The sequence below is a fragment of the Brachionichthys hirsutus genome, chromosome 3, assembly GCF_040956055.1.
Source record: "Brachionichthys hirsutus isolate HB-005 chromosome 3, CSIRO-AGI_Bhir_v1, whole genome shotgun sequence".
NCBI classification, from domain to species: Eukaryota; Metazoa; Chordata; class Actinopteri; order Lophiiformes; family Brachionichthyidae; genus Brachionichthys; species Brachionichthys hirsutus.
In genome coordinates this window covers 15,715,270-15,739,023 of record NC_090899.1, presented here as the reverse complement: position 1 = coordinate 15,739,023, position 23,754 = coordinate 15,715,270, and the positions used below count along the sequence as shown (strand labels likewise).

The following is a 23,754-nucleotide window of genomic DNA, read 5'->3' as shown; positions in this document are numbered from 1 at the left end:
CTCCGTGTCTGCCTGCGTTTTCTCCAAAACCGCGCAGCTTCGATTACTTGTTTGTTTGCTGCACCCCGCGATGAGCTGGCGTCTCATCCGGGGTGTGCCCCGCCTCTCTCCAGCAATGCCCCTGACCCCCAAGGCAGATCAGCAGCTCATTGTGATCGTCTCCCCGACAAGAAACTGGATGAACCCCAGATGAGTAATGACTAAAGGGATTGTTGGCAGAGCTCTGAAGGATCATCCCCATTGAACCCTTAATGCATGAACCCCCACGTGTGTCTGCTAGAAACACACATCATGTGTCACACCTGGGCCTTAATGTGAAAGGTGAGAACCAGACGGGTCGGAATCCCGGGGGGGGGGGGGGGGCGGGGGCGATCAGGGCTACCCAGAAAGGACTGAACCAATGTCCGTGCAGCTTTGTGGAGGTTCAGGGGTGGCAGACGGGTGTGTCGAGCTGTTCTTACAGGGGACACTGTATCTGCCTGTTCTATTGTTTCCTTCATGACAGAGTAGCATGTGATGCTAACTGTCGCCTCAGTGTCCCACAAAACGTCCAGCTCCAGAGAGCTTCCAGGTGAAAAACGGTGTCCTGATGGACGCTGGTCGAACGGCTGCCTCGGCGTTCGGCTTTAATGGCTGCATGACGCCACACTCTGCAGAACATCTGCTGCATGCTAGCGAGGAGCAGGAGGCTAAAACTACAAACCAAAAGAACTACAAATACACAGGCTGTGTCCCTGAGGACAGAAACTATTCCGAGCTCTTTTCTTGATTCCTTTCCTAAATTTTGAGCCAGGTTTTTGTTGTTTTTTGTGGGATAGGGATAAATAATTTACCCATGACCTTCATCCTGAAGGAACCCACAAAGTGATCGATCAGCTGCTGAACCAGAACAGATGAGGTGAGAGGGCGGGTGAAGCTATAGGTCAGGCTTTTAAGAGGCGCCCTCCTCGCTCGTTGGACCTGAAGGGGTTTCAGGGCGGGGCTGGGCATCTCCACAGGCCCATCATGTTGTAACGGGCTGGTAGAGGAAGGTAAAGGTGATGCTCACACAACCAATGTCAGAACCCACGCAGACACGGGGAGAACCTGGAGAGAACCCACACAGACATGGGCAGAACCTGCAGAGAATCCACACAGACATGCGGAGAACCCGGAGAGAACCCACGTAGACATGGGCAGAACCTGGAGAGAACCTACGTAGACACGGGGAGAACCCACGCAGACATGGGGAGAACCTGGAGAGAACCCACGCAGACACGGGGATAACCTGCAGAGAACCCACGCAGACACGGGGAGAACCCGGAGAGAACCCACGCAGACACGGGGAGAACCTGGAGAGAACCCACACAGACACGGGGAGAACCCGGAGAGAACCCACGCAGACACGGGGAGAACCTGCAGAGAATCCACACAAACATGGGGAGAACCTGGAGAGAACCCACGCAGACATGGGGAGAACCTGGAGAGAACCCACGCAGACACGGGGAGAACCTGGAGAGAACCCACGCAGACACGGGGAGAACCCGGAGAGAACCCACGCAGACACGGGGAGAACCTGGAGAGAACCCAGGCAGACACGGGGAGAACCTGGAGAGAACCCACACAGACATGGGGAGAAGCTGGAGAGAACCCACGCAGACACGGGGAGAACCTGCAGAGAACCCACACAAACATGGGGAGAACCTGGAGAGAACCCACGCAGACACGGGGAGAACCTGGAGAGAACCCACGCAGACACGGGGAGAACCTGGAGAGAACCCAGGCAGACACGGGGAGAACCTGGAGAGAACCCACACAGACATGGGGAGAACCTGCAGAGAACCCACACAAACATGGGGAGAACCTGGAGAGAACCCACGCAGACATGGGGAGAACCTGCAGAGAACCCACGCAGACATGGGGAGAACCTGCAGAGAACCCACGCAGACACGGGGAGAACCTGCAGAGAACCCATGCAGACACGGGTAGAACAGCGGTCATCCAATGACGAGTAAAAGATGCTTTTACTCGTTTCCTATAATCTGAAATCTTCACTGCGACCTGGAGAATGTTAATCTGAGGAACGGGAACGAAGTTAAACGCCGGCGTCAGATGGAAACAAATACGTCAGATAATGTTCTCATGATCATCTCTAAATAAGAATAATAGAAATAGAAATCGAATAAGTTAACTACCAGACCAGAATTATTTCATTTATTACATCCAACTTATGTTAAGTTTTGTCTTTGTGGGGTTTTGGACGCCAATGTTAAATATTTCTGTATTTATTTATCTTTATTCATTTTAATTCTGAGCACTTCTTAGATGTTCTGTTCCTTTCCATATCCTAATTCTTAGCGATGTCCACTGCAGGCAGGCTGGCAGCTCTGTCCTCATGCCTTCTGCTTTCTGTCTTTCTACTGAAGGACGTTCAATGATAATGATTCCTGAGATAGTGTTGTGGTGTGTGTGTGTCTCCCCCCCCCCCCCCCCCCAGGCCTGGCCAGGGCGAAGTCGGTCCCCAGCCATACCTACTCCAACGAGGTGGTGACCCTGTGGTACCGGCCTCCAGATGTCCTGCTGGGATCCACAGACTACTCCACCTGCCTGGACATGTGGTGGGTGTCCCTATCCTCTAACCCTCAGACAGACAGACAGACAGACAGACAGACGGACCCAATTGCAATACCCTCGCCTCCCCTTCGGCGAGGGTAATAAAGTCAAACATCCTGTCTAAGAGGAGCATTTCAAAAAAGCCCCTGCGGTGGGAGCACCCTTAGTGCGATCAGTCCAGGGAAAGATGAGGCAAACGCGAGCGTCGAGTCGCTCTGTGTCGCCAGCCGACACAGAGCGACTCGACGCTCGCGTCCATGGTAACATCTATGAACGCCTTCCCACACTGCCGGTCATGGAGCCCATCCCAGCTTGCTACAGGCAGAGGCGGAGTACAGCGTTGCGCGTTGTGGGGAAGCCGGTGGTTGAGAGGGTTGTCCTATGATTGAGAGGTTGGCGGTTCGATCCCCGGCTCAGGCACATGTGTACACTGTCGTTGTGTCCTTAGGCAAGACACTTCACGCACATCGCCCGGGTGACCAGCAGCAGACTACAGTTAGAAGGTGTGACTGCTGTAAACCAAATTGCCCTCCGAGGGACAAATCAATAAACAGTATTTAGTAGTATTTAGTATACATAACCAGACAAACGTTCGCGCACACACTACGGACAATCTGGGGTCGAAAATTCATCTAAATTGAATGTTTTTGGAGGTCGGAGGAACCCGGAGAAAACCCACGGGGAGAACATCCAAACACCGCACAGATCGGATTCCAACCGGTACCTTCTTGTTGTGAGATAAATACATGTGCACAGACTGGTTGCCGAGGTTACGAGTGATAAAGGACGGGCTCTGATCAGCCCCCACACACCTGAACAGCTGCACCCCCGCCAGCGCTTCAGGAGTACCGGGAGTGTTCCGAGCAGCTTCCCCAGACACAATGTGTGTGACCTTTAGTGCAGCCGAGCACAGCGCTGATCAGCGTGGGATTCTGTCTGCGTCTGAAGGGGACGCAGGCGCAGACGGGGACGCAGACAGGGACGCAGACGCAGACGGGGATGCAGACGGGGATGCAGACGGGGACGCAGACGGGGACGCAGACGGGGACGCAGATGCAGACAGGGACGCAAACGGGGGCGCAGATGGGGATGCAGACGCAGACAGGGACGCAGACGGGGGCGCAGACGGGGACGCAGACGGTGATGCAGACGGGGACGCAGACGGGGACGCAGACAGGGACGCAGATGCAGACGGGGACGCAGACGGGGACGCAGACGCGGACGCAGACAGGGACGCAGACGGGGACGCAGGTGCAGACGGGGACGCAGACGCGGACGCAGACAGGGACGCAGACGGGGACGCAGGCGCAGACGGGGATGCAGACGGGGACGCAGACGGGGACGCAGACGGTGATGCAGACGGGGACGCAGACGGGGACGCAGACAGGGACGCAGACGGGGACGCAGACGGTGATGCAGACGGGGACGCAGACGGGGACGCAGACGGGGACGCAGACGGGGATGCAGACAGGGACGCAGACACAGACGGGGATGCAGACGGGGATGCAGGCGCAGACGGGGATGCAGACGGGGACGCAGACGGTGATGCAGACGGGGATGCAGGCGCAGACGGGGACGCAGACGGGGGCGCAGACGGGGACGCAGACGGTGATGCAGACGGGGATGCAGACGGGGACGCAGACGGGGACGCAGACGCGGACGCAGACAGGGACGCAGACGCGGACGCAGACAGGGACGCAGACGGGGACGCAGGCGCAGACGGGGACGCAGACGCGGACGCAGACAGGGACGCAGACGGGGACGCAGGCGCAGACGGGGATGCAGACGGGGACGCAGACAGGGACACAGACGGGGACGCAGACAGGGACGCAGACGGGGACGCAGACGGGGACGCAGACGGGGACGCAGACAGGGACGCAGACAGGGACGCAGACAGGGACGCAGACACAGATGGGGATGCAGACGGGGATGCAGACGGGGACGCAGACGGTGATGCAGACGGGGATGCAGGCGCAGACGGGGACGCAGGCGCAGGGACCGTAATGAATGGTTCCTCATCAGTCATGCTTTATTGCACTAACCCACACCTCACTATGGGTCTATATTTATAGGCAATCAGCAGCCCCAACCCCCCCCCCCCTCTTCCTACTTTAAATATTTAAGGCTCCCACAGAGATGTGAAGTCAGTCCCGGGGGGCCAGCCGGAATATGGGTCACAGTGTGTGTGAGGAGACGATAGACTTTATCCCGTCCAGAGGGGGTCCGGATGTGGAGTCTTCCCGGGGTCTCATTCCTTCCGGGGTCACGTCCCGGGACGTGACCGCGGACAAGATGGAGAGACTGTGATGAGGATGAATCAACATCGGATCGGTCCGTTTGTCCTTGTGACCCTGGTGACCTTGTCGGAGGTGAAGGTCATGGATCAGAACCGCCCCCCCCATGGCTGCCCCTGATTGTTTGCCGGGGCAGTTTTGGTCTGTCTCACCCTGGCGTCCTGTAAGACAGGTATGGATAGAGAGGTGCGACCCCCAGGATGACCTTTCTCCCTGCACGCCTCCGCTAACGTACGACCCCTGGATGCTGAGATCACGGCGATGGATGCCCCCCTCTCCTCCTCTCCTCTCCTCTCCGCTCCTCTCCTCTCCTCTCCTCTCCTCTCCTCTCCTCTCCTCTCCTCTCCTCTCCTCTCCTCTCCTCTCCTCTCCTCTCCTCTCTCCTCCTCTCTCTCCTCTCCTCTCTCCTCCTCTCTCCTCTCCTCTTCCCTCTCCTCTCCTCTCTCTCCTCTCCGCTCCTCTCCTCTCCTCTCTCCTCCTCTCTCCTCTCCTCTCTCCTCTCCTCTCCTCTCCTCCTCTCTCCTCCCCTCTCCTCTCCTCTCTCTACTCTCCTCTCTCCTCCTCTCCTCTCCTCTCTCTCCGCTCCTCTCCTCTCTCCTCCCCTCTCCTCTCCTCTCTCCTCCTCTCTCCTCCTCTCCTCTCCTCTCCTCTCCTCTCCTCTCCTCTCTCCTCCTCTCTCTCCTCTCCTCTCTCCTCCTCTCTCCTCTCCTCTTCCCTCTCCTCCTCTCCTCTCTCTCCTCTCCTCTCCGCTCCTCTCCTCTCCTCTCTCCTCCTCTCCTCTCCTTTCCTCTCTCCTCTCTCTCCTCTCCTTTCCTCCTCTCTCTCCTCTCCTCTCTCCTACCCTCTCCTCTCTCCTCCTCTCTCTCCTCTCCTCTCCTGTGGGACCGTCCCACAGCAGAACGTTTCTCATCAGGAGGAGTTTTTACATGTCGCTCTTCTTCCTGCAGGGGAGTCGGCTGCATTTATATTGAGATGATTCAGGGCGTCGCCGCCTTTCCTGGGATGAAGGACATCCAGGATCAGCTGGAGAGGATCTTCCTGGTGAGTCTCTGACCTGTCCAAGCATGATGGCAGTACTACGTACGGGTGTACTATGTACTGGTGTACTACGTACTGGTGTACTATGTACTGGTTGTATTATGTACTGGTTGTATTATGTACTGGGTGTACTACGTACTGGGTGTGCTACGTACTGGGTGTATTACGTACTGGGTGTACTCAGTACTGGATGTGCTACGTACTGGGTGTATAACGTACTGGGTGTACTCAGTACTGGGTGTACTACGTACTGGGTGTGCTACGTACTGGGTGTACTACGTACTGGGTGTGCTACGTACTGGGTGTATTATGTACTGGGTGTACTACGTACTGGGTGTATTACGTACTGGGTGTACTCAGTACTGGGTGTGCTACGTACTGGGTGTGCTACGTACTGGGTGTATTACGTAATGGGTGTACTCAGTACTGGGTGTATTACGTACTGGGTGTATTATGTACTGGGTGTACTACGTACTGGGTGTGCTACGTACTGGGTGTATTACGTACTGGGTGTACTACGTACTGGGTGTACTACGTACTGGGTGTATTACGTACTGGGTGTACTCAGTACTGGATGTGCTACGTACTGGGTGTATAACGTACTGGGTGTACTCAGTACTGGGTGTACTACGTACTGGGTGTACTACGTACTGGGTGTGCTACGTACTGGGTGTATTACGTAATGGGTGTACTCAGTACTGGGTGTATTACGTACTGGGTGTATTATGTGCTGGGTGTACTACGTACTGGGTGTGCTACGTACTGGGGGTATTACGTACTGGGTGTACTACGTACTGGGTGTACTACGTACTGGGTGTACTATGTACTGGTTGTATTATGTACTGGGTGTACTACGTACTGGGTGTACTATGTACTGGTTGTATTATGTACTGGGTGTACTACGTACTGGGTGTACTACGTACTGGGTGTACTATGTACTGGGTGTACTACGTACTGGGTGTGCTACGTACTGGGTGTACTCAGTACTGGGTGTACTACGTACTGGGTGTATTACGTAATGGGTGTACTCAGTACTGGGTGTACTCAGTACTGGGTGTGCTACGTACTGGGTGTGCTACGTACTGGGTGTATTACGTACTGGGTGTACTCAGTACTGGGTGTACTACGTACTGGGTGTACTACGTACTGGGTGTATTACGTAATGGGTGTACTCAGTACTGGGTGTACTCAGTACTGGGTGTGCTATATACTGGGTGTATTACGTACTGGGTGTACTCAGTACTGGGTGTATTACGTACTGGGTGTATTATGTACTGGGTGTGCTACGTACTGGGTGTATTACGTAATGGGTGTACTCAGTACTGGGTGTATTACGTACTGGGTGTATTATGTACTGGGTGTACTACGTACTGGGTGTGCTACGTACTGGGTGTATTACGTACTGGGTGTACTACGTACTGGGTGTACTACGTACTGGGTGTATTACGTACTGGGTGTACTCAGTACTGGATGTGCTACGTACTGGGTGTATAACGTACTGGGTGTACTCAGTACTGGGTGTACTACGTACTGGGTGTACTACGTACTGGGTGTGCTACGTACTGGGTGTATTACGTAATGGGTGTACTCAGTACTGGGTGTATTACGTACTGGGTGTATTATGTGCTGGGTGTACTACGTACTGGGTGTGCTACGTACTGGGGGTATTACGTACTGGGTGTACTACGTACTGGGTGTACTACGTACTGGGTGTACTATGTACTGGTTGTATTATGTACTGGGTGTACTACGTACTGGGTGTACTATGTACTGGTTGTATTATGTACTGGGTGTACTACGTACTGGGTGTACTACGTACTGGGTGTACTATGTACTGGGTGTACTACGTACTGGGTGTGCTACGTACTGGGTGTACTCAGTACTGGTTGTACTACGTACTGGGTGTACTATGTACTGGTTGTACTACGTACTGGGTGTGCTACGTAATGGTCGCCTGCCTGCAGGAGGTCTTACCGTTGTTGACCAATCATGGCTGCGCTGAGCCCTGATTGGTCCCGGTCACTTATACCTGTAATATGCTCGTCTTAGACGTGGGTCGGTGCCATGGCGTTCGTGTGAGCATTAGAATTAGCCGTGTGAACCGTTGGAGGCGAGGGTCTGCAATCTCTGATTGTCGTTTTCTAGTTATTGTTTGTAACGTATTATTGTGTGTATCTTATTACTTGCTGACAGACGTAATTTACTCAGTACTATCTTGTGTAACTGTTTTAAAACATTATTTTTCGTAAGACAGACGATCGTTTACCGGCTTGGCTGTAGCCTCGGACGCAAAGGCTACAGGAAGTGGTCGAAACTAGCCAAGCAGCTAAACGATCCTTCGGTCTGAATAAAAGAACGTTAAAACAGTGAAGAGCAGGAAGACAGAACGAACCTTTTCCAGCGACTGTCCTGTCTCGACGGTAACTTGTGAATGTGATCATTCAGACTGCTTTATCGTAGAACGGAACGTCTCTTCATGAATGGTGCCACGATTAAGACCTTAAAAAGCTCCACGACGCTTTGAGTGGAGTTCACACGGACATTCGGGATTCGGTTGGAATTGCTTTTGTTCTTATGTTGACATTGTTATATTTATATTTTTGTTACATTGCTGCTTTTTTATTTTTACGTGAGTTTTTCTGAAACAATTGTGGTAGTAGAAGAATTATTTTATTATTTTTAGATAAAAAAAAATTATTGTTGTGAATAATAATTAGTGAATAAAAAATATTTTTATTGCCTAAAATCTTTTTGCTGTGTTTTACAATAATCATAATCATGATCAACTAACTCAAGACAAAAGCACAAAATTATTCGATGATGATGATGATGAATATATTTATTAGATAGAATGTTAGAGTACAAGTACAGTCACACAGTAGCATGTATTACAGTACAAATAACGTCAAACATCCTGTCTAAGAGGAGCATTTCAAAAAAGCCCTTGCGGGCTTGTTTCCGTTGAAAGTCCTTCGTACATAAATCATCCACAAAAAACAATACAAATAAAAATAAATCCAATATTAAATTACGCAATTGATGCAACGTAACATTAGAAAGACAAAAATAAAATGTTATTACACCGCCAGTGCAAACTAACAATTAATCTAAAATAAATTACACCACTGATGCGAAATGACAATAAATAACTTACATAAATTACAATAAATTACCAAAGCAATTAATACGTGCAACATAGGTGGACAAAAAAAAGGAGGGGGGGTTTGACCCGGAGAGAGTCGTGATGACTATCTCCGTTTCTGTCCCCCTAAAAGGTGTATTTTTAGGGCCTTTTTGAAGGAGGCCAAAGAGGTGCATGTTTTGAGGGCGGGAGTCAATCCGTTCCACCCTTGGGTGGCCGTATTGTAGAAAGATGATTTACCCATGTTAGTCCTGTAGGAGGGGGTAATCAGGTTGTTGTTTGAGCTCCCTCTAGTGGTGTGGCTGTGGGTGTCACTAAATCTGTGGAGGTGTTTATTCAGGTATGCAGGGATTGAGGGGACTGAGGGCAGAGCTGCATTGACTATTTTAAATGCCAATCCCATTTTGAGTTGATTAACCCTGTCTTCTACCCTGAGCCATTTTAGGCTAGCAAAATGTCCAGGAAGAAGGTGGGTCATGGGCCCCAGATTGAGGAGTAGCCGAATCAGTTTGTTTATTACTGGTTACTGATCAGGATAAGTGAAAAGTATCGGTATCGGTATCGGTATCGGTATCGGTATCGGTATCGGTATCGGCGATACTAGCCTGTATTTACTTGGTATCGGGTCGATACCAAATTCCCAGTATCTCCATCCCGAGTCTTTATTATTGCCATCACCTCAGTGACGCTGTAGCGCCGCCTAGTGGTGGACAACCCCCCATCAGATTACAGTCACCCTGGACCCCCCCCCCCCCCCCCACCCCATCAGATTAGAGTCACAGCCTCGTCCCCGGACGGCTGAGACAACCCTGAACTGCATTCATTCCTGTCCTACGGGGGCCTGCATGGGACAGTTCTGGTGGCTCCACGTCAGGCAGCGGAACATCTCCAATGCTAAATTAATATTTAAGTGAATCAAAAATGGAAGTGAGCCCCCCCCCCATCAGATTACAGTCACACTGGACGAGCCCCCCCCCCCCCAGGTTTATCCTCCCCTGTGTCCTGCAGAATGGATTTATAAGGGCCTGAATAAAGAATGTGGAGAAGGACTGATAGGAGAATAAAAGGGTTCAGTCAGGGTGGGGGGCTTGACTTCTCCCTGCTGCCTGCCCCCCCGGGCAGAAGGCTAAAGACACTCCCCTGAGAATGGATGGAGTTTGGCTGAAGCCCTGCAGGAGGAGCGGAAGATGAAGAATGAAGAATCGATTGCTCTTTATGCCAGAAGCGCTGAAGACCCCCCCCCCCCCCCCCCTCTCAAGGCTCCAGATGCTGGGACGAGAGAGGCCAGCGGTGGGATGGCTGCTGCCCCTCCACCGGCTGGGGTCGGTTCCGTCTGAAGCGTTTTCAAGGTCAGACCTGTTGTCCTTGCAGGAATGAGCCCGAAAGCACTTCCTGCTTCACGTCTCCAGTCTGATGGAGCTTCTGTGTCGTGTGACGCAGGACAGGAGACAAGGACACAAGGAGACAAGGAGACAGAGATTCATTTCGTGGTCCGGACTCAAAGATGAGAGGAATAACCTCCATTGTTTTCATGCTGGCATCAAATGAATGGGTCCAGTGATCCGGTTGAAGTTCCCCTTTGGAAATCCAAAGGGGAACTTCAACCGGATGTGAGATCTAAATCTCAGCTTCGGTGGGCGCCGGGTCAGCGGAACCAGCAGGCCAGATGGAGTTTTGTGTTTGCTGAAGACAAGCAGGCATGGAGATTTGGAGGCGAGGCGTAATAACGCAACACGCCGCTGTCAGGATGTGATGCTGACGTCTCCATCACGCCTGCTCGCCCTGCGGCCGTGCCGCAGAGACCCGGGTGGAGGGCCCCGGGTGGAGGCCCCCGGGTGGAGGGTCCCGGGTGAAGGGCACCGGGTGGAGGGTCCCGGGTGGAGGGCACCGGGTGGAGGGTCCCGGGTGGAGGGTCCCGGGTGGAGGGCACCGGGTGGAGGGCACCGGGTGGAGGGTCCCGGGTGGAGGGCACCGGGTGGAGGGTCCCGGGTGGAGGGTCCCGGGTGGAGGGCCCCGGGTGGAGGGTCCCGGGTGGAGGGCCCCAGGTGAAGGGTCCCGGGTGGAGGGTCCCAGGTGGAGGGTTCCGGGTGGAGGGCACCGGGTGGAGGGTCCCGGGTGGAGGGCCCCAGGTGGAGGGCACCGGGTGGAGGGTCCCGGGTGGAGGGCACCGGGTGGAGGGTCCCGGGTGGAGGGTTCCGGGTGGAGGGCACCGGGTGGAGGGCCCCAGGTGGAGGGTCCCGGGTGGAGGGCCCCAGGTGGAGGGTCCCGGGTGGAGGGTCCCGGGTGGAGGGCCCCAGGTGGAGGGTTCCGGGTGGAGGGTTCCGGGTGAATTATGCAGTCTGAAGCATTTTAAAGGCCGTTATTTGACGAGAAGAAGAGAAAGGTCGTCTTCCAGAGGCACCCTGAGCTGAGCTTAGCGTCTGCTACGGTCTGGAGCTTTTCTCCTGTTCACCACACCGTCAGTGAATGCATCGCGTCCTTCACCACACCGTCAGTGAATGCATCGCTGGGACGCCCCCTGAGCAGTTTGAGGGGGCGTGGTGCAAGAGATGAAAGGAAGGTGGGATCGTAATATCGCCGTCTCGCTGCTTTATGTACCAACAATTTGTTACAAAGTGAGAAAAGGCACTCTCTCTGTGTTACTGTGTGCGTTACGGTGTGCTCCTGGTGCTCTACTGCCCTCTAGTGTTTCCACCCTTTACTACATGGACCAGGACTCGTCTTTGGCTGAGCCACAGGCCAGCGTAAACCAAGCAGGCCTCTGGGCTCCATTCTATTTAATTTCCCCCTGTTCCAAGCAAAGCTGTGCTTTCTGAATCCTTTGTGTGTGTGTGTGTGTGTGTGTGTGTGTGTGTGTGTGTGTGTGTGTGTGTGTGTGTGTGGGCCTCTGACATGCAGCGTCATGCTGCTCATGGGTCTCATTATCCAGGACTAATCTACAAACGGAAAACGGCTCAGGGTGATTTGTCATTTTCCACCGGCCTCTGCATCCATCCTCCTCCTCCTCCTTTGCTTGTGGGGCGGCGCTCCCGACTAAAACAATCTGAAACCAATTTGTCTTATGAATCCTGCATTGCAGATACATATATCAAAAGGGCTAAAGTAAATCTTAAAAGTTTATTTTGTTCTTTTTCCCAGGTCCTCGGCACCCCGTCTGAGGACACCTGGCCTGGCGTGAACTCTCTGCCTCACTTCAAACCAGGTGAGACGGTTCATGGTGGGATAACCTGCTAGGTGTTTGTTAACTCCTAATGTTCTACACCATCCTTCACTTCAGAAAAAATGAACCATGTCAATGCTAAATGGTTAGCATGAAGCCGAGCCTTAGGCCAGAACATTGAGCATGCTAATGGCTAAAGAGTTAGCATGAAGCCGAGCCTGAGGCCAGAACATTGAGCATGCCAATGGCTAAAGAGTTAGCATGAAGCCGAGCCTTAGGCCAGAACATTGAGCATGCTAATGGCTAAAGAGTTAGCATGAAGCCGAGCCTTAGGCCAGAACATTGAGCATGCTAATGGCTAAAGAGTTGGCATGAAGCCGAGCCTTAGGCCAGAACATTGAGCATGCTAATGGCTAAAGAGTTAGCATGAAGCCGAGTCTTAGGCCAGAACATTGAGCATGCTAATGGCTAAAGAGTTAGCATGAAGCCGAGTCTTAGGCCAGAACATTGAGCATGCTAATGGCTAAAGAGTTAGCATGAAGCCAAGTCTTAGGCCAGAACATTGAGCATGCTAATGGCTAAAGAGTTAGCTTAACAATAGATGCTGTTTCCTCATGGCCCATCCATCCATCCATCTATCTTCTTGAATTAATTTTGGCAGGGTTCGACGTTCTGATGTTTTACCAAACATAAAATACTGAAATGTGTTTTAGTGAGGCCGAAAAAAAGAACATGATTCAATTCAATTCAGTTTTATTGATATAGCGCCAGATCAAAACAGGAAGTCGTCTCAAGGCACTTTACAGGATTAGCAGGGAAACACAGAACCCAACTTGACCCACAAGAGCAAGAACTTTGGAGACGGAGGCAAGGAAAAACTTCCTTTAACGGGCAGAAACCTTGGACAGAACCTAAGACTCATGGTGGACGGCCATCTGTCTGGCCGGCTGGGTTGAGAGAGAGAGAGAGAGAGAGAGAGAATGGCAGGTCGGAGACGAGTCAAAAACAAGGAGATGGATCGGGAAGTGAAGTGATGCTTCCTAAATAATCATCGTGTCTATCACCATATCTATTATTAACTAGTTGTCATTTTACCATTTCTAAACTATCTGCAGACCTCAGCCTTCGAGATTCGCCGCCCACACAATGTGTGTAGAACATTAGCACACCGCTTTTGACTGAAACCATGTTTCAGTGATCTGTGGTAGTCTAAAGCTGACTGTAGTCCATTATGGCAGGAGCAGCATAGGGATGGTGACGATGGACCGGTGTAGCGCTCAAGGTCACATGCACAAAACACGTCACCGGACTCCCTCGTCCTGTGGCCATGGTGACAGCTCTGGAGCTATCTGACACACACAGACACACACACACACACACACACACGCACACACATGCAGATCTGATGCAGGCGGATTGAGACACCCGTGGAGATGATGCCATCAAGCTTCATCACATGACAGTGCATTTAGGAATCTCACTACCTCACACAACAATGGAAGCCCAATCGTAGCGTGCAGCAACGTAACGCCCAAACTGGAAAGAAAAACCTCGCGATTTATTATCAATCACAGTAATTCATGATAGGACTGTAAGACGAGCGTATAGTTTTATTAGGATTGATTTTTAGGATTGAGCTACCACCTTATTGGAGGGGTCCCAATGATCCTAGGAGCTCAGTTGTTGGGGGCTTTATGCCCCTGGTAGGGTCACCCATGACAAGCAGGTCCTATGGGAGGGACCAGACGAAGGGTAGCTCACATACCCCTTATGATGAGCAAAATACTTGGTCCTGAGTTTCCCTCACCCAGACACGGGTCACCGGGGCCCCTTCCTGGAGCCAGGCCTGGGGGTGTGGCACGATGGCGAGTGCCTTGTGGCCGGGCCTTCACCCATGGGGCCTGGTCGGGCACAGCCCGAACAGGTAATGTGGGGCCTCCTTCCCGTGGGCTCACCACCCATATGAGGGACTAAAGGGGTCGGTTGCTTTGTGAGCTGGGTGGCAGCCGAAGGCGGGGACCTCGGCGGTCCGATCCTCGGCTCCAGAAGCTAGCTCTAGGGACGTAAGTTGTAAGTCGGACCCATTTCCAGTGCTGTTGGACTCCGCCAGGGCTGCCCTTTGTCACCGATTCTGTTCATAACTTTTATGGACAGAATTTCTAGGTGCAGCCAGGGCGTTGAGGGGGTTCGGTTTGGTGACCTCAGGATTGGGTCGCTGCTTTTTGCAGACGATGTGATCCTGTTGGCTTCATCAGGCCGTGCCCTCCAGCTCTCACTGGATCGGTTCGCAGCCATGTGTGAAGCGGCCGGGATGAGAATCAGCACCTCTAAATCTGAGGCCATGGTTCTCAGCCGTAAAAGGGTGGAGTGCACCCTCCCTGGTGAGGTGTTCAGGGCACGTCCCACCGGTAGGAGACCACGGGGAAGACCCAGGACACGCTGGAGAGACTATGTCTCTCAGCTGGACTGGGAACACCTCGGGATCCCCCCGGAAGAGCTAGAGGAAGTGGCCGGGGAGAGGGAAGTCTGGGCTTCCCTGCTGAGGCTGCTGCCCCCGCGCCCCCCCCCCGGATAAAGCGGTTGAAGATGGATTTGATTTTTAACTCATAGCCCTTTTGTCTTGGTCGGCAGCGAGCATCTCAACAGATGAAGCCCCACAGCTCCAGCAGGGGGCAGTGTTGCTGCAGCCTGGAAGCCCTCCTGTCCTTCAGGATGTGTTTCTGAGCCGACCGTTAGTTACCTTCTTCCAGTTGTCTGGATGTGATCCATCACATTTTCATGCAGAATCCTTTCCAGCGACTGTTTGCTCCGACCTTTGCAGCAGGCGTCCTAGACTCAGTGCGGCTCGACCTCGGCATCGGGGCGCCACTTATTCGGCACATTCTTTTTAGTTATAAAAAGGTTCCACTTCTTTATGTCCAGTTCTCTGCAGACATATGCTGGTATTTGGGCTTTCCCTCCTCGTCCATGTTAATATATTGATTCAAGACACAACATTCTGAGCCAGAAGAAGTTCTCTGTAGGTTGAGTCTGTAATATCACTGTTTACACAAGATGAAGTAGCATCCAGCCAGATAAAACAGTACCTCATTATGTGTGTATGTAGTATGAGCCATCCATCCATAAACCATCCATCCATCCACCCACCCATCCATCCACACATCCATCCATCCACCCATCCACCCATCCATCCACCCATCCACCCACCCATCCACCCATCCATCCATCCATCCACCCATCCATCCATCCATCCATCCATCCACCCACCCATCCATCCACCCACCCATCCATCCACCCATCCATCCATCCATCCATCCATCCACCCACCCATCCATGTCACGGCTCTGCTGGAGCCTATCCCAGCTGGCGAGAGGAGGCACGCTGGACTGTGGACTCAGTGTGGCTCAGCTGTCTGGATGGTGGGCTAGTGTTTGACCTAGCTTGCTGGGTGACTGGCTAGTGTTTGACCTAGCTTGCTGGGTGACTGGCTAGTGTTTGACCTAGCTTGCCGGGTGGCTGGTTTGCGTTTGACCTAGCTTGCCGGGTGGCTGGCTAGTGTTTGGCCTAGCTTGCCGGGTGGCTGGCTAGTGTTTGGCCTAGCTTGCCAGGTGGCTGGTTAGTGTTTGGCCTAGCTTGCCGGGTGGCTGGCTAGCGTTTGACCTAGCTTGTCGGGTGGCTGGCTAGCGTTTGACCTAGCTTACCGGGTGGCTGGCTAGCATTTGGCCTAGCTTGCCAGGTGGCTGGCTAGCGTTTGGCCTAGCTTGCCGGGTGGCTGGTTAGCGTTTGACCTAGCTTGCCAGGTGGCTGGTTAGCGTTTGACCTAGCTTGCCGGGTGGCTGGCTAGTGTTTGACCTAGCTTGCGAGGTGGCTGGTTAGCGTTTGACCTAGCTTGCCGGATGGCTGGCTAGTGTTTGGCCTAGCTTGCCAGGTGGCTGGTTAGCGTTTGACCTAGCTTGCCGGGTGGCTGGCTAGTGTTTGACCTAGCTTGCCGGGTGGCTGGCTAGCATTTGACCTAGCTTGCCGGATGGCTGGCTAGCATTTGACCTAGCTTGCTGGGTGGCTGGCTAGCGTTTGACCTAGCTTGTCGGATGGCTGGCTAGTGTTTGGCCTAGCTTGCCAGGTGGCTGGTTAGCGTTTGACCTAGCTTGCCGGGTGGCTGGCTAGTGTTTGACCTAGCTTGCCGGGTGGCTGGCTAGCATTTGACCTAGCTTGCCGGATGGCTGGCTAGCATTTGACCTAGCTTGCTGGGTGGCTGGCTAGCGTTTGGCAGCTCTTCCTGACTGGGTGTCCACATGACAGTTTCAGCTGAGATTAAGAGAACAGAATCTCACACAGAAGACGTGATGGACGGACTGCACCACCTCAGACCGCTCAGAGCACCGTCGGTTTAATGCAGGCGGGCTCTGCATGGCCAGTTTGTTACTGCCGCTCTGCACTGAACAAAAACACATGCATTACGAAAAGAGCTGTATGAAATGGATCGAGCTGCTTCAGCCAGACGACAGGAGCTGGAAACACAGTCCCCTCCAACACACCTTTCAAACACTTTGCCACCTTTCCCTCTGGATGTCAGTGTCGCTCTTGATGCTCTTGATGCATTTTGCTGCAGCTCCTCCCCACCCCATCATCCACCAGCTGCCCCCAGTTAGTGCTAACAGCAACATGTTGCTGGGTGATTGCTGATAATAATAATAATGCTTGATTTTATTTAGCGCTTTTCTGGGCACCCAAAGACGCTTCACATTGTGCATTATTCATTCACTCCATACTTGGTGGTGAAGCTACTAGCCACAGCCACCCTGGGGCAGACTGACAGGAGCGAGGCTGCCAACTTGCGCCATCGGCCCTCCTGACCACCACCAACATTCACACAGGCAACGTGGGTGAAGGGTCTTGCCCAAGGACACAACGACAGTTAACCTGCTCCTCTTTGTGGCTCCTGTGAATATGTTGACATTTTTGTGTTAGTGCATTAACATGTAGCTTTAGCATGCGCTACTCTGCTGCGAAGGTCTGGCGTTCACGGCCTCCGCAGCTGCTCTCAGCCAGAGATCAGGGTGCAACAAAATGAAATGCATTTCCTCCGGGGCAAACTTTCATGCACATCAATGTTTTGCTTTGATGTAAACTGTGTATTAAACGGTGTATTAAACTGTGTATTAAACGGTGTATTAAACTGTGTATTAAACGGTGTATTAAACAGTTCAATTACTGAAGTCGGTCTGTTTGTCTCTCCATCATAGACCGCTTCACAGTGTACAGCGCTAAGAAGCTCAGACAAGCCTGGAATAAGTAAGTCAACTGTGTGTGTGTGTGTGTGTGAACTGTTACCAGAGCTATTGTTCCCTGACAGTTTCACTTTTTGGCTCAGTGCACACCATGTCTGAGAGAGTTAGACAGAGACAGAGAAAGTACCTTTGGGGTGCAGCCTGCACTGGGACATTATACATCTGCCCAGGGAAAGGCATGATGGGGCATTTGGTCATCATCGTCCCTCGCCGTACTGCTGGGGGAAAGGCCCCTGGGGGCAAAAAGGGAATTTTCCTCAGAGAATTTCAAGCAGAACGTTATGTCAAATTAATTAATCTCTCCATAACCTTTGAGATGGAGCAAAGGATGGAAACAGGGCGGTAGTTGCCAGGTTCTAATTTGTTTCCTTTTTTATACAGAGGGATAACCCGCGCCGTCTTGAATTCCTGTGGGACGTGGCACTGATTGATGGATAAATTTATCAGATGGGTTACTACGGGGGCGATAGAGACAGCTGCGTCTCTGAGGAACTGGGTGGGTATGTTGTGGCCTTGTGGCCTTGTTAGGTTGAAGGGCAATTAGTTGTTTTAGCACATCAACAGTATTTAATTACCTATTGGTAAATGTATCTGTAAACAGCTCCTGCTTTGGTAGGTGGTTGCTCTGTCTGGTCTCCATCAGCCCCCCCCCGTGCAGCTTTCTGATAGCCGCATGGAACGGACACGTCCACCGCTGGGGAAGGAATGCTTCTTTATCATCAATGTGTCATCACCTGGATCTGTTTGATCTGTTTGATCCAGAAGAGGGTATCGCCTTTACTGCAGACGTGTGACGACTCAGTGGCGTGAAGGAATGTGCTCTCCTGCACAGTCACAGCCCAGCATGCTCATCAGTGCAGGTTCACACCTGCAGGACGTGTACCTGTCCAGCTGCTGGTCGCTATGGTTGCAGAGACAAACGTGTATCAGAAGTGCTGTTAAGTCACGTGGTCAGACCGTGACAGATCGGCGCAGCGTCGGCAGCATCGCGGACGTTGCGCCGATATCTATCTCTGTCTATCTCTGTCTGTCTCTGTCTGTCTCTGTCTATCTCTGTCTATCTCTGTCTGTCTCTGTCTATCTGCCTATCTCTGCCTATCTCTGTCTATCTCTGCCTATCTCTGACTACCTCTTTCTACCTCTGTCTATCTCTGTCTGCCTCTGTCTATCTCTGTCTGTCTCTGTCTATCTCTGACTACCTCTGTCTATCTCTGTCTATCTCTGTCTACCTCTGTCTATCTCTGACTACCTCTGTCTATCTCTTTCTGTCTCTGTCTACCTCTGTCTGTCTCTTTCTACCTCTGTCTGTCTCTTTCTACCTCTGTCTATCTCTGTCTATCTATCTGTGTCTATCTCTGTCTATCTCTGTCTATTGCTGTCTATCGCTGTCTATCTCTGTCTATCTCTGTCTGTCTCTGTCTACCTCTGTCTATCTCTGACTACCTCTGTCTATCTCTGTCTATCTCTGTCTGTCTCTGTCTACCTCTGTCTATCTCTGTCTATCTCTGTCTATCTCTGTCTATCTCTGTCTATCTCTGTCTGTCTCTGTCTACCTCTGTCTGTCTCTGACTACCTCTGTCTATCTCTGACTACCTCTGTCTACCTCTGTCTATCTCTTTCTATCTCTGTCTACCTCTGTCTATCGCTGACTACCTCTGTCTATCTCTGTCTATCTCTTTCTGTCTCTGTCTACCTCTGTCTGTCTCTTTCTACCTCTGTCTATCTCTGTCTGTCTCTGTCTATCTCTGTCTATCTCTGACTACCTCTGTCTATCTCTGTCTGTCTCTGTCTATCTCTGTCTGTCTCTGTCTATCTCTGTCTACCTCTGTCTATCTCTGACTACCTCTGTCTATCTCTGTCTATCGCTTTCTGTCTCTGTCTACCTCTGTCTGTCTCTTTCTACCTCTGTCTATCTCTGTCTATCTATTGATGTCTATCTCTGACTATCTCTGACTATCTCTGTCTATCTCTGTCTATCTCTGTCTATTGCTGTCTATCTCTGTCTATCTCTGTCTATCTCTGTCTATCTCCCGCAGACACGGGGACGCGCACACGCATGTGCACGTACATCTTGTGCACGCTCCACCGCTTGACGAAGTGACAAAAAGACAAAAATCCCAAAAACAAGCAGGGACACGAGAACCAGAATCAGGATTAGAGTTCTGGAGAGGACAACAGGTCACTGACAATCTGGCAGAGAGCAGAATGTCAATGTAGGGGGCGCTGATGAGGAGACGAGCAGCAGGTTTCCAGAGCAGCACAGGTGTTTGTGGATGAGCTGATGACGGGCGTGGCAGGCAGAGCAGAGAGTAGAGCAGGTGGGCGGAGCAACGTGGAGCACAAGGCTCTTCCCGGGTTCCTTTTTTATTATTTTTTATTTATTTATTATTTATTTATTTTTGTGTGTAACCCGGGTTCCTGACACTTATACTAAATACCGGTACTGAAGACACACACAGAACATGGGTTTCTCCTCTCACCAGAAACACTTTCCACCTGGGCTCTCCTCAGAAAGACCCTTGGTCTGGCCCTGTGTGGGGGCCGTCGAGGCCCGTCCTTTGATGTTTCTGCAGCGGAGGCCCTGGTGGACTTCATTAGCTGCTGCCTCTTTGCTGAGTGGCGTTGATGAGTCCAACAGAGACTCATCCTGAGATCCCCGTCGGGGGCCGGGGGAGGGGCTGTCAGAGCGCTTGACTAGTGATCCAGCGTGAGAAGCCTGCAGAACACGAGCAGCACTCTGAGTGCAGCGGGCGGCGAGCTGCGTTCAGCAACACCATGTGGATCCCTGATTACTGACTCACTTTGCTACACACACACACACACACACACAGGATCTGCTTCCACATTAGCTCCTGCTTTGATTAATACTTTGTTTCTCATGGTGACCCAGTCGTGATACGAGCCAGGCTCGAGGAAGGTGTGTGTGTGTGTGTGTGCTGCTGGATGCACGTTTGTGATCTCATGTGTTTCTGTGTGTCAGGTTGGGCTACGTGGACCATGCTGAGGAGTTGGCTTCCAGGTTCCTCCAGTGCTTCCCAAAGAGCCGGCTGTCAGCTCAGGCGGCGCTGACCCAGGAATATTTCAGCAACCTTCCTCCACGGCTCTGGGAGCTGCAGGACAGTACGTAACACAACGACACACAACGTAACACAACGTAACACAGCGTAACACAACGACACACAACGTAACACAACGTAACACAGCGTAACACAACGACACACAACGTAACACAGCATAACACAACGTAACACAACGACGCACAACGTAACACAACGACAGACAACGTAACACAGTGACGCACAATGTAACACAACGACACACAATGTAACACGACGACACACAACGTAACACAACGACACACAACGTAACACAGCGTAACACAGCGTAACACAACATAACACAACGACGCACAACGTAACACAACGACAGACAACGTAACACAACGACGCACAACGTAACACAGCGTAACACAGCGTAACACAACGACACACAACGTAACACAACGTAACACAACGACACACAGCGTAACACAGCGTAACACAACGTAACACAACAACACAGAGCGTAACACAAAGTAACACAGCGTAACACAACGTAACACAACATAACACAACGTAAAACAGCGTAACACAGCGTAACACAACGTAACACAATGTAACACAGCGTAACACAGCGTAACACAACGACACACAACGTAACACAGCGTAACACAGCGTAACACAACGACACAACGACACACAGCGTAACACAGCGTAACAAAACGTAACACAACGACACAGAGCGTAACACAAAGTAACACAGCGTAACACAACGTAACACAGGGTAACACAACATAACACAACGTAAAACAGCGTAACACAGCGTAACACAACGTAACACAACGTAACACAGAGTAACACAACGTAACACAGAGTAACACAGAGTAACACAGCGTAACACAGCGTAACACAGCGACACACAACGACACACAATGACACACAACGTAACACAATGTAACACAACGACACACAACGTAACACAAGAGTAACACAGCGTAACACAACGTAACACAGCGTAACACAACGTAACACAATGTAACACAGCGTAACACAACGTAACACAGCGTAACACAACGCAACACAACGTAACACAGCGTAACACAACGTAACACAGCGTAACACAATGTAACAGCGTAACAGAGTAACACAGCGTAACACAACGTAACACAGAGTAACACAATGTAACAGAGTAACACAATGTAACAGAGTAACACAATGTAACAGCGTAACACAACGTAACACAGTGTAACACAACGAAACACAGCGTAACACAACGTAACACAGCGTAACACAACTTAACACAACGTAACACAGCGTAACACAACGTAACACAGCGTAACACAATGTAATCAAGCGTAACACAACGTAATAAAGCGTAACACAATGTAACACAACGTAACAGAATGTAACAGAATGTAACACAGCGTAACACAAGCCGCAACCGCGCACTCGGAAAAAAAAACATGGGAGAGGGCGGGACTTCCCCTTCTACTTTGTCCAATCGACGAGCGCCCCTTTCAGCCACGCGACGCTGCTCCAAAAGTTCGTTTCGTGAAGAAATCACAGTGTGAACACAGACCTTTCATAAATTATAAATGCAGGAATTTGCTCCCAAAGGAACGAGTCCTCTTGGCGCAGTGGGAAAGCACCCTAAGTTGCTCCCATCCAAACCGTTTTCTAACCGTGGGATGGGAGATAAAGAAGTGGCTGATTATTTAAGTTGTGAGTCTGACTCCTGCTGCAGCGTGTCAACTCGTCCACCACGAGACAGTCCAGTGAAAGCTCTGTACGAACCACAGTTCCTGTTAATGTCCACGTTGTCCCTGTCCACATTGTCCCTGTCCACGTTGTCCCTGTCCACATTGTCCCTGTCCACGTTGTCCCTGTCCACATTGTCCCTGTCCACATTGTCCCTGTCCACGTTGTCCCTGTCCACATTGTCCCTGCAGGGAGGAGCCTTCGTTGTTTCCTTCCTTCCTTTCAGATTATGAGAAGCCTGGTGTTCGGGCAGTTTCAGCAGTGAAAAATGACAGGATCTAAAAGGATATAAAACAGCATGACATCATCAGCACTGAGAGCGCTTCGGTTGGTTCGTTTCCTGAACCCCACATGTCTTCTCCCCTGCAGTGTCTTCTATCTTCACTGTGCAAAGCGTCAAGCTGCAGACAGAGAGCGGGGACAGCGTCCAGGTGTGTGCACGGAGGAACAGCCAAGGGAAGGCGTCGTGCGGCAGCAAGCACTGAGCTGACATCCTGCTGCCAGACAGGTAGGCGCTCATTAGCATGCAAGAAGAGCACGCCTTCTCTGCCGCTGTTTCATCCACCAGAGGGCAGTAATGAGTCAATAACAATAGTAGTACAAAGTAAACACAAAGGTAACACCGTGACGGGGGGGGGGCGAACACGTCCTCGCCACGCAGTAAACGATGGAGGGATCCGTCCCGTTCTTTAGAGGCGGGGCCTCATTCACTGCTGAGATAAAGCAGCACCATTTACATGTAATTAGGGCGGAGCTAATCAGTGGCAAGATGATGTGTCTAATGACTGACAGGTGCGGAGACACACTCGTCTTCAGCTGAGCCTCAGAGGGACGACCTCAGGACTGTGTGTGTGTGTGTCTGTCTGTGTGTGTGTGTGTGTGTGTGTGTGTGTGTGTCTGTCTGTGTGTGTGTGTGTGTGTCTGTCTGTGTGTGTGTGTGTGTGTGTGTGTGCGTTTGTATGTAGGTGTGTGTGTGTCTGTGTGTGTGTAGGTGTGTGTGTGTAGGTGTGTCTGTGTGTGTGTGTGTGTGTGTGTGTGTGTGTGTCTGTGTGTGTGTGTGTGTGTGTGTCTGTGTCTGTGTGTGTGTGTCTGTGTGTGTGTGTGTGTGTCTGTGTAGGTGTGTGTGTGTCTGTGTGTGTGTGTGTGTCTGTGTGTGTGTGTGTGTGTGTCTGTGTGTGTGTGTGTGTGTGTGTGTGTGTCTGTGTGTGTCTGTGTGTGTGTGTCTGTGTGTGTGTGTGTGTGTCTGTGTGTGTCTGTGTGTGTCTGTGTGTGTGTGTCTGTGTGTGTCTGTGTGTGTGTGTGTGTGTCTGTGTGTGTGTGTGTGTGTGTGTGTGTGTGTGTGTCTGTGTGTGTCTGTGTGTGTGTGTCTGTGTGTGTCTGTGTGTGTCTGTGTGTGTGTGTCTGTGTGTGTGTGTGTGTGTGTCTGTCTGTGTGTGTGTGTCTG

At 51.7% G+C, this 23,754-nt stretch overlaps 1 protein-coding gene across 1 annotated transcript in view; it reads left to right on the top strand.

The window, feature by feature from the left end:
• The window catches only part of cdk14 (cyclin dependent kinase 14), a 70,238-nt gene extending 47,443 nt beyond the window's left edge, over positions 1-22,795 (top strand). The window contains exons 9-14 of the mRNA XM_068756627.1: positions 2,477-2,597; positions 5,834-5,927; positions 12,205-12,268; positions 17,470-17,518; positions 20,495-20,634; positions 22,680-22,795. Of these exons, the coding sequence (XP_068612728.1) occupies positions 2,477-2,597; positions 5,834-5,927; positions 12,205-12,268; positions 17,470-17,518; positions 20,495-20,634; positions 22,680-22,795 (584 nt within the window). The remainder of the gene's footprint in view (positions 1-2,476; positions 2,598-5,833; positions 5,928-12,204; positions 12,269-17,469; positions 17,519-20,494; positions 20,635-22,679) is intronic.
• Positions 22,796-23,754: the final 959 nt, after the last annotated feature.